The 10,834-nt window shown below is 46.4% G+C and overlaps 1 protein-coding gene across 1 annotated transcript; it reads left to right on the forward strand.

The window, feature by feature from the left end:
• The first annotated feature begins 1,255 nt into the window (after positions 1 to 1,255).
• On the forward strand, positions 1,256 to 10,212 carry LOC130138507 (uncharacterized). Its single transcript, XM_056312727.1, has 3 exons — positions 1,256 to 1,586; positions 2,509 to 3,279; positions 9,797 to 10,212. Exons 1-3 carry the CDS (start codon positions 1,256 to 1,258, stop codon positions 10,210 to 10,212), a joined length of 1,518 nt encoding a protein of 505 aa, XP_056168702.1.
• The last annotated feature ends 622 nt before the right edge of the window (positions 10,213 to 10,834 follow it).

Consider the following 10,834-nt stretch of genomic DNA (forward strand, 5'->3'; position numbering starts at 1 on the left):
AGGGCCGGAATTGATTTGCCGCCGTTTGGTTGGAGAAAAATGGCAAATTGTGTGTTTAATGTGTGTTTGAACTATGACTGAGTTGTGGGGATAAAATTGAGTGCATGGTTGTGTAATTAAATGATTGAAATATGCCTATCGGGTGCACGCTTGGGCCAAATTGAATTAATTGTTAAGTTGGCCATGTCAAATGCTTAGTGAGCATGAATTGTGTGTGAATTGATGCGTGCACGGGCCATGTGTGACGGGCCAATTACGTGTGGCAAATGATTGTTGAGTATGTGCATGAGTAAGAGAGTGAACGTGGTGTGGCATGTGCGATTGTGGAAATTGCGCCGTCCTGAGGCATGTACTGCAACGCGGGACGATGCCCGGTATTACCGGAAGACTGCCAGCCTGAGGCGTGTACTTCAACGCGGGTTGTGCAGTAGGTGGTAGATGTTGAGCCTGAGGCGTGTACTGCAACGCGGGTGAGATACATGGCCTGAGGCATGTACTGCAACGCGGGCCCTAGAGTGTTGTGATGAGATAGTCGCAGTGGACCTGAGGCGTGTACTGTAACGCGGGTCACTGGCGAGGATGTGGAAAAGACATGATGAAAACGGAATGAATGCGTGAAATGAGATTTGATCATGCATGTGATTGTATATGGTGTGGTAAAGACTGACGTGCAGGGTGCAAGCAGGTTAGGACCAGGTAAGAACAATTGATGTGCCTGCTATGTGATGATTGTGTGTGTGATTGTGTTCTATGATTGTCTGGAGGTACGTGATAGCCTAGGTGGGGTTTAGGGGTGTACATACCGAGATATATTCTCACGGTTGTTGCAACCCAACATTTCAGAATCCCGGCAGGAACCATGAATCCCCCGCCGCCGCCGCCGGAACGTTTTGGGGTACCAGTGCACACCGAGTATGAGGTTGCAGAGTTTCCTATGGGCGACAACATGACCTGGATTAAGCACACTACTACGGTCTTTGTAGACGTAAGACTACCTTTATGGGAGACCCATGTATACATTGCCTGGTTCTTCCGGGATGGAGTCGATGAGTTCGGGCCCGTCAGGGGTTTTGATGTTCCTTTTGATTTGGTTGGAGATTGGGACCCGTCTGCTATTCTCCCTATAGACGGAGAATTGACTAGTGCGGAAACTAGTTTAGCGCAATCTGGATTGCATCCAGCCCCTGCAGCACAAGAATCTTCAGGGGCTGAGCATGAACCCGAGCCCGAAGGATCGCAAGCAGAATTCGACCCAATGGATATAGATCTAGAGCCAATTCCTGAGGAAGAACCAGAGGAGGTAGAGCCCGAGGCGAAACCCGAGAATGAGCCTGCTGAGTCTGCAGAGCCTGACGAAGAACCGGATTATATACTTCCGTTTGAGCAGTGGATGGACCCTAATTTCGTGCCTGAGGATGGTTTCCTTGAGGAGCCGATCGAGGGAGATCAGGATGAAGTTCCAGTTGAATCGGGTGATATAAATCACCCAATCGAGATTGAGGCCGAGCCGGAGTCCTCGGAGGAGCAGACCGTCCAAGGGGACTTAGATTCGGATGATGAGGAGTCTGATTCAGAGTGGACGCCGAGTAAGGGGCGTAGGGGCTAGCATAGGGGTTGGAGATAGGTCTTTAGAGGAGTACCATTTTTGAGGATAGGACATCCAGGTCATCGGTCCGTTTTGATATCGATGGTTGTAGTACGGTGTGCTTATGTAAATTGGTGGATCGTAGTTTGGTGTGCTTGTATATGTGGTGGTTTTGTAAATTGTGAATATGGTATAAGTTTGATAGTCAGAAATGAATATGTATATTCTCCCTGATTATCCCAGTTTTAATTGTTCGGGAAATTCGTGGTTTCCGCTGTTGATTTAAATATCTGAAAATGATAAGTGAGGTCGACGATACCCTGGGACGTTGCCTGAAGAGACCAGTAGAGGGTGTCGTGTGCTCGATGGGTTCGGGGCGTGACATCCCCGTTTGAATTGGTATTAGTGCAAGGTTAACTCGATCTAATCTGGTCGACGTTTGGAGTAACAAGGAGCAAAGACCCTGGGGTAGTATTTAGGGAGACATTAGTGAGTTGTAGGGCGGTATGAGCTATACGTGCCTCCAGATTGGTTGTTGTGATTAATTGATTGAGTTGATTGTTGTGACAATTGAAATGCAGGTGCGTCTGGACCTGAGGTGAGTGTTCAGACCCTATTAATTGTGGCTTTGTGCTCGTAGTACTTGATTGCATGCTGAGTGAATCTTTGCATTAATTCACTGCTTGGGGCTGGATAGATCTAGTTGGCCTAGATTACTAATTCCTGAGTGGATTTATAGCAGGTAGTAGAGTGATAGAAAGCTGATATAATGAGCAGCGAAGGAAGAGGTGTAGAAAGAGTCCCAAGTAGGGGCGCAGGAAGAGGAATTAGGGGTAGAGGTCATGCTCGAGCTAGAGCTGTAGAGGACCTTGGAATGGGTGCAGGAGCGATAGAAAATCTTGAGGTTGATGCTGGAGCTGCAGTGGACCCCAGAGTCAAAGTTAGACCTGCTGAGGACCCTAGAATGGAAACAGTTATGAGAACATTAGAACAGATCGAAAATCTGTTAGGACAGCAGACTCAGGCACGAGCTGCTACGATTGCCCAAGCAGCCGAGGCCGCTGATGCCGTTAATAATCATGAGAATCAAGGGCAGGGGCAAGGGACTGTGAATAGACCGATGCATCAACTGGTAGAGCAGTTTATAAAGCTAAAACCGCCTAAGTTCTCTGGGAAAGGTGACCTTGAGGCTGCACCTAGATGGGTAGAGGAACTCGAGAAAGACTTTGAAGTGTTAGAGTGCACTGATAATGAGAAGGTAACTCTGGCTGTGTATCAATTGCAGGATAATGCGAATAATTGGTGGAAGGCCACCGGGGATAGAATATTACCGGAAGGTACTGCCCGAACTTGGACTGTTTTTACTGAAAGTTTTTATGAGAAGTATTTCTCGGCCAGCGCTAGGGAGAGAAAGCTATCAGAGTTTATGAGACTCCGCCAGGGCCAGATGTCGGTAGATCAGTACGAGGCGGAATTTGCGAGATTGTCTAAGTTTGCGCCGAGAATGGTAGAACATCCCGATGATAAGGCGCGAAGATTTCGGGACGGATTGAAGGCTGATATTTGCAGCCAGTTGTTACTGGTAAACTGGAGAACGTACGAGGAAATATTTGATAGGGCCCAAATTCTAGAACGGGATCAGGTGGATAGGGCCGCCGCTTTTGGATCGAGATTTGTCCAGGGTAGGGACAATCGTAATCCTGGGAGAGGCCGATGTTGGATAATAGACGTTTTACTCCTTCCGTTAGAAGAAATATTGGGAAGTCAGCCCGAAATCAGAATGGTCCATGTAGGATATGTGGAGGAAGGCATGGAAATGGACCTTGTCCAACCTGGGGCAGAACGTGTTTTGGGTGTGGAGGTTTTGGTCACCATATAAGGACTTGCCCCAATCCCAGACAGAGCAGGCCGCCTGCGTTGCCGCCACCTCGAATCGGAAATCAGACTGGAGCGGCCCAGACAGCAAATCAGAATAGGCCTCAGGCACAAGTACGAGTGTATGCCATGGCCAGAAGAGAGGCTGAGAACGCGCCAGGGGTTGTCACAGGTACGATTTCTCTGTGCAACCATGCTGCGTATGCTTTATTTGACCCTGGGGCGTCACATTCTTTTGTGTCTAAGCAGTTTGTTGAGTTGATTGGAATAGAACCGTAATTGCTTGATGTTTTGCTGTGCGTGACAACTCCCTTGAATGATGAGATGGTAGTATCAACGGGGTGTCCAGACTGTAAGATTGTGATTGGGGATAGGGAGAAAAAGATTGATTTAGCGGTTCTAGCCATGTACGATTTTGATGTAATAGTAGGAATGGACTGGCTATCTAAGCAGAGGGCCGTAATGGATTGCAATAGCAGGGTGATCCAATTTAATCCTGTTGGACATCCGGAATTCAAGTTTGTGGGAAGTCGAGAAGGACCCTCGATTCCATGGATTTCGTCGCTAGAAATGTCGAGGCTGTTGAGTGAAGGGTGTCAAGGATTTCTAGCAGCTGTAGTTGATTCGACGGTTGAAGAACCGAGGCTTGAGGATATAGCGGTAGTGTGCGAGTATTCCGATGTGTTTTCTCAGGAATTGCCGGGATTACCGCCGGAAAGAGAAGTAGAATTTGTAATAGAGTTGGCACCTGGAACTGAGCCAATCTCGAAGGCACCTTATAGAATGTCGCTGTTGGAATTAAAAGAATTAAAGGTGCATATGCAAGAATTGTTAGACAAAGGATTAATTCGTCCGAGTGCGTCTCCGTGGGGAGCACCGCTTTTATTTGTGAGGAAGAAAGATGGATCATTGAGGTTATGTATTGATTATAGGCAGGTGAATCAGGTAACGATAAAAAATAAATATCCCTTGCCAAGAATTGATGATTTGTTTGATCAGTTACAAGGGGCTTCGGTGTTCTCTAAGATTGATTTGAGAACGGGATATCATCAGTTGAGGATTAGGAAGGAGGATATACTGAAGACGGCATTTAGATCGAGATATGGACATTATGAATTTACGATAATGCCGTTCGGATTGACGAATGCTCCTGCTGCCTTTATGGATCTAATGAATCGGGTGTTTAAGGAATTCTTAGATCAATTTGTGATCGTGTTTATAGACGATATATTAGTATACTCGAAGAGCCTAAAGAAACATGAATTTCATTTGAATTGAGCGTTGCAGACTTTAAGGGAGAACGCGCTGTATGCTAAGTTTAGCAAGTGCGAATTCTGGCTCAGTCGAGTAGCATTTCTCGGTCATTTAATTTCTGGGGAAGGAATCTCAGCGGACCCATCGAAGATTGAAGCTGTAATGAAGTGGCCTAGACCAATGACGGTAACAGAGGTTCGGAGTTTTCTGGGTTTGGCTGGATATTACCGCCGTTTCGTGGAAGGATTTTCGGCAATAGCAACGCCGTTGACCCATTTATTGAAAAAGGAAACGAAATTTGAATGGACTGATAAATGTGAAAGGAGTTTTCAGGAGTTAAAACATAGATTGACAACGGCATCAGTATTGACGATTCCATCAGGACCCGGAGGGTATGAGATATATAGTGACGCGTCGTTGAAAGGATTAGGGTGTGTACTCATGCAAAATGGGCGAGTAGTGGCTTATGCGTCAAGGCAGTTAAGACCGCATGAGTTGAATTATCCGACGCATGACTTGGAATTAGCCGCAATAGTATTCGCCCTGAAGATTTGGCGACATTATTTATGCGGAGAGAAATTTCAGATCTATACCGATCATCAGAGCCTCAAATATTTATTTTCTCAAAAGGAACTTAATATGAGGCAGCGTCGGTGGATGGAATTGTTGAAGGATTATGACTGCGATATTTTATATCATCCCGGGAAAGGTAATCGGGTAGCCGATGCGTTGAGTCAGAAGTCAAGCATAGCGCATTTGATGGTCAAGGAATGGACATTGTTAGAGAAGGTGCGAGACTCGGAGTTTAGATTCGAAGTAAGTCAAGTCTCGAGTTTGCTGGCTACGCTTAGAATTGAACCGGAAATTGAGGCTAAGATTAGAGTGTTGCAGTCTGCGGATCCAGAGATTCAAAAAATTTTAGAGATGGAGGAGGCCAAGAGAAAGCCAGATTTCCAGGTATCTGAAGATTGGATATTAAAGTTTCGTTGACACTTATGTGTACCCGACGATGCGGAGCTTAAGGAGGAAATTTTATCGGAGGCGCATCGTAGTAATTATAGTATTCATCCGGGGAGCACGAAAATGTATCAGAATTTGAGGCAATACTACTGGTGGAATGGTATGAAGGCGGATATCGCTAAACATGTAGCTAAGTGCCTGACGTGCCAGCAGGTAAAGGCACAGCATTGTAAGCCTAGAGGATTATTGCGACCCTTGGAAATTCCAGAGTGGAAATGGGAGCATATAACTATGGATTTTGTGACGGGGTTGCCAAGGAGCCAAAGAGGCCATGATTCTATTTGGGTGATTGTCGACAGATTAACAAAGTCGGCACACTTTCTGGTTGTGCGAAAGGATTTCGTGTTAGATCGGTATGCTGAATTGTATGTGCAGCAAGCAGTTTGTTTGCATGGAGTACCAGTGTCGATAACCTCGGATCGTGATCCTAGATTTACTGCCAGTTTTTGGAAAAGTCTGCAGACGGCTTTAGGATCCAAGTTGCAGTTCAGTACAGCTTATCATCCTCAAACAGATGGTCAGTCTGAAAGAACGATTCAGACTTTAGAGGATATGCTTCGGGTATGTGTGATGGATTTTCAAGGTAAGTGGGAAGAGCAACTACCCTTAATGCAATTCGCTTATAACAATAGTTTTCAGCAGAGCATAGGAATGACGCCCTTTGAAGCGCTATATGGCAGGGCTTGTAGAATGCCCGTGTGCTGGGACGAAGTGGGAGAAAGGACTATAACCGGGCCAGAGTTAGTCGAGCAATCGATTGAGGCGGTTAAGATTATACGCGAAAGGCTGAAGACAGCGCAAAGCCGTCAGAAAAGTTATGCAGACAGAAGGCGAAGACCTTTGGAGTTTCAAGTAGGAGATCACGTATTTCTTAAGTATCGCCCATGAGAGGACTATCCAGGTTCGGTAGGAAAGGGAAGCTGAGTCCACGATACGTGGGACCTTTTGAAGTTTTAGAAAAGATCGGGGAATTAGCGTATCGTTTTGCACTTCCGCCGAATTTATCGCAAGTACATAATGTGTTCCACGTATCGATGTTGAGAAAATATGAACCGGACCCGACGCATGTGCTGAGTTATGAGGAGATAGAAGTAGATGACAAAGTGTCATATGTCGAGAGACCGGTATGAATCGAAGATCGTAAGGAGCGAGTTTTGAGGAACAAGACAATCCCGATGGTCAAAGTTATTTGGGAGCACCACGGGACTGAAGGCGCAACTTGGGAAAGTGAAGAGATGATGCAACGTCAATACCCCCAGTTGTTTGAGCAGTAGTAAGATTTGTAAATTTTGGGTAGTGGTGAGATTTGTAAATTTCGAGGACGAAATTTTTGTAAGGGGGGAAGAGTTGTGACATCTTGAAAATTGGTTCATTTGGGATTTATAAAATACTGAGTTTTATAAATGTACTCGCAGTTAGTTTTCACTCGGAACTGATCATTCTTGGGATATTAACCATTAGGGAAAGGCTAATTAGGGATTTAAGTTCGTACGACTAAAAGAAAATTCGATCGTGAATTGACTTTCGACCATGAAATCGTCGAGGTGATATTTTGAGCTACTATTGGCCGATCCAAGGATAGCCAGGGGTCAGTTCGCCACTGCCATAGTAGTGGATCGCGGGTGATTCCACCGGACCGCGAGATGACTTGGCGACTGATCCTGAACCTATACCAAACGATCGTATCCCTCGGATCTAGCAATTGATCTTCGCGATTAAATGACAACCGAAGTCGTCACGAACCGAATGAACTTGCACGTGACCTGAATTATTGTCAGTCACGGGTCGAATATGCGAATTTCCCCAACAAGCCACCCGTTAGTTTGAGAAACGCTCGAGTTGCGTTTAATAAAATTTGATTATTTAATTGAGCCCAAATTGGACATCGGAAAAATTTGGAAGTCACAACGGGACATTAGGACGACGTTGCGAATGGAACGTGCAATTTCGGATTGTCCCGATTCCTTCAGAAAAATTCGACTTCAATGAGAAATGAGGAAAGTGACCATTTTACCCCTAAGAGTTTGTAAAGGGCATGTTTTATGGAAGAAGGGCATTTTGGTCATTTTGCCCTAACATTTTGGAATGGACAATTTTGCCCTTGCAATTTTATGAAATTCCCAAATTACCCTTGGATATTTTGGGTAAGATTCGATCTCGACCGTCGGTTTCAAGATAAGATCAAATCTGGACCGTCGATTTGGTTTATGAGACAAGGGCATGATGGTCATTTGCCATTTTGGGTCAAAATTCACTATTTAAGTCTAGACCCCCTCTCTCTCTCTCTCTCCCCCAAGCTCTCGGCCACTCTCTCTCCCCCTTCCTCCATTGCCGATCGCCCCCTTTGGCCGCTCGTCGCCGCACCCTCACCGCCGCCGCCGGTCATGCCAGTCTGGTCGCCGCCGTCCACGCCACCGAGCAGCCCCGACCCTCACGCGTCCCCTCTCCCTCCCGATTCTCTCTCTCTTGGCCGTGAGCTGGTCGGCCAAGGAAGGCCACCGCCGCTTGCCACCGCCTTTGCCGTCCACGCCGCCAAGCCACGCCGCTGCTCGCAGCCGTCCCCGCCGTTCGCCGCCGCTTTCCGTTCTAGCCGCGTTAGTCTAGAACTCGGTAAGTCACGCCCTAAACTCAATTTAGGACGTCGGGTATCGACGGATAATTTTTGGTTGAAATCGGGTTTATGTGAGTGTGAAATTGTACGATTTAGGAGCGGAATCGATTAGCGGCCCTAGGATTGAACTCGGAAAATTTTTAATGGAAATTTTGAGGTCAATAGGTGGCTGTGATTGGCCGTTCGGTGGGCTGTGATGTGCCGATCGGGGTGTAAATTGGATATTTAGAACCGGCAATTAGTTGTGGGAAAGTGTCGTGAAGGGCCGGAATTGATTTGCCGCCGTTTGGTTGGAGAAAAATGGCAAATTGTGTGTTTAATGTGTGTTTGAACTATGACTGAGTTGTGGGGATAAAATTGAGTGCATGGTTGTGTAATTAAATGATTGAAATATGCCTATCGGGTGCACGCTTGGGCCAAATTGAATTAATTGTTAAGTTGGCCATGTCAAATGCTTAGTGAGCATGAATTGTGTGTGAATTGATGCGTGCACGGGCCACGTGTGACGGGCCAATTACGTGTGGCAAATGATTGTTGAGTATGTGCATGAGTAAGAGAGTGAATATGGTGTGGCATGTGCGATTGTGGAAATTGTGCCGTCCTGAGGCGTGTACTGCAACGCGGGACGATGCCCGGTATTATCGGAAGACTATCAGCCTGAGGCGTGTACTTCAACGCGGGTTGTGCAGTAGGTGGTAGATGTTGAGCCTGAGGTGTGTACTGCAACGCGGGCAAGATCCATGGCCTGAGGCGTGTACTGTAACGCGGGCCCTGGAGTGTTGTGATGAGATAGTCGCAGTGGACCTGAGGCGTGTACTGTAACGCGGGTCACTGGCGAGGATGTGGAAAAGACATGATGAAAACGGAATGAATGCGTTAAATGAGATTTGATCATGCATGTGATTGTATATGGTGTGGTAAAGACTGACGGGCAGGGTGCAAGCAGGTTAGGACCAGGTAAGAACAATTGATGTGCCTGCTATGTGATGATTGTGTGTGTGATTGTGTTCTATGATTGTCTAGAGGTACGTGATAGCCTAGGTGGGGTTTAAGGGTGTACTTACTTAGATATATTCTCACGGTAGTTGCAACCCAACATTTCAGAACCCCGGCAGGAACCATGAATCCCCCGCCGCCGCCGCCGAAACGTTTTGGAGTAGCAGTGCACACCGAGTATGAGGTTGTAGAGTTTCGTATGGGCGACAACATGACCTGGATTAAGCACACTACTACGGTCTTTGTAGAAGTAGGACTACCTTTATGGGAGACCCATGTATACACTGCCTGGTTCTTCCGGGATGGAGTCGATGAGTTCGGGCCCATCAGGGGTTTTGATGTTCCTTTTGATTTGGTTGGGGATTGGGACCCGTCTACTATTCTCCCTATAGACGGAGAATTGACTAGTGCGGAAACTAGTTTAGCGCAATCTGGATTGCATCCAACACCTGCAGCACAGGAATCTTCAGCGGCTGAGCACGAACCCGAGCCCGAAGGATCGCAAGCAGAAGTCGACCCAATGGATATAGATCTAGAGCCAATTCCCGAGGAAGAACCAGAGGAGGTAGAGCCCGAGGCGGAACCCGAGAATGAGCCTGCTAAGTCTGCAGAGCCTGACGAAGAACCGGATTATATACTTCCGTTTGAGCAGTGGATGGACCCTAATTTCGTGCCTGAGGATGGTTTCCTTGAGGAGCCGGTCGAGGGAGATCAGGACGAAGTTCCAGCTGAATTGGGTGATATAAATCACCCAATCGAGATTGAGGCCGAGCCGGAGTCCTCGGAGGAGCAGACCGTCCAAGGGGACTTAGATTCGGATGATGAGGAGTCTGATTCAGAGTGGACGCCGAGTAAGGGGCGTAGGGGCTAGCATAGGGGTTGGAGATAGGTCTTTAGAGGAGTACCATTTTTGAGGATAGGACATCCAGGTCATCGATCCTTTTTGATATTGATGGTTGTAGTACGGTGTGCTTATGTAAATTGGTGGATCGTAGTTTGGTGTGCTTGTATATGTGGTGGTTTTGTAAATTGTGAATATTGTATAAGTTTGATAGTCAGAAATGAATATGTATATTCTCCCTGATTATCCCAGTTTTAATTGTCCGGGAAATTCGTGGTTTCCGCTGTTGATTTAAATCTCTGAAAATGATAAGTGAGGTCAGCGATACCCTGGGACGTCGCCTGAAGAGACCAGTAGAGGGTGTCGTGTGCTCGATGGGTTCGGGGCGTGACATCTTTCTTCAAAACATTTTAAGTACTGAATGTTCAGCAACAATCAAATTTTTCTGTCTTTGACGAATAAAACTATGAATATTATGAAGAATTTCATGACTTAAACGTTCTCTATGAGCCAAAAGGCACCTGCTTCTTCGAAATTTTGGTAGAAGAGCGAAATTTTGTTATAACAAGTCTCTTTTTCCATAGTTTCTTAACTTGACATATTGATTTGTTTTAGCTTATAACCTTATCTTCGCTAGTTGAGATTATCTCAC

This window comes from Syzygium oleosum, unplaced genomic scaffold, assembly GCF_021117445.2.
Source record: "Syzygium oleosum isolate NSW1041296 unplaced genomic scaffold, Sole_v2.1 Sole_v2.06, whole genome shotgun sequence".
In the NCBI taxonomy this organism is placed as follows: domain Eukaryota; kingdom Viridiplantae; phylum Streptophyta; class Magnoliopsida; order Myrtales; family Myrtaceae; genus Syzygium; species Syzygium oleosum.

What these genes read in the sequence shown, in the direction of transcription:
- LOC130138507 (XM_056312727.1), top strand. Translation starts at nt 1,256, where the DNA reads ATGGATATAGATCTAGAGCCAATTCCTGAGGAAGAACCAGAGGAGGTA. An exon ending in TGATTCAGAGTGGACGCCGA is followed by an intron (nt 1,587 to 2,508) that starts GTAAGGGGCGTA and finishes CTGGAGCTGCAG; the next exon opens with TGGACCCCAGAGTCAAAGTT. An exon ending in TGTCCAGGGTAGGGACAATC is followed by an intron (nt 3,280 to 9,796) that starts GTAATCCTGGGA and finishes CAACACCTGCAG; the next exon opens with CACAGGAATCTTCAGCGGCT.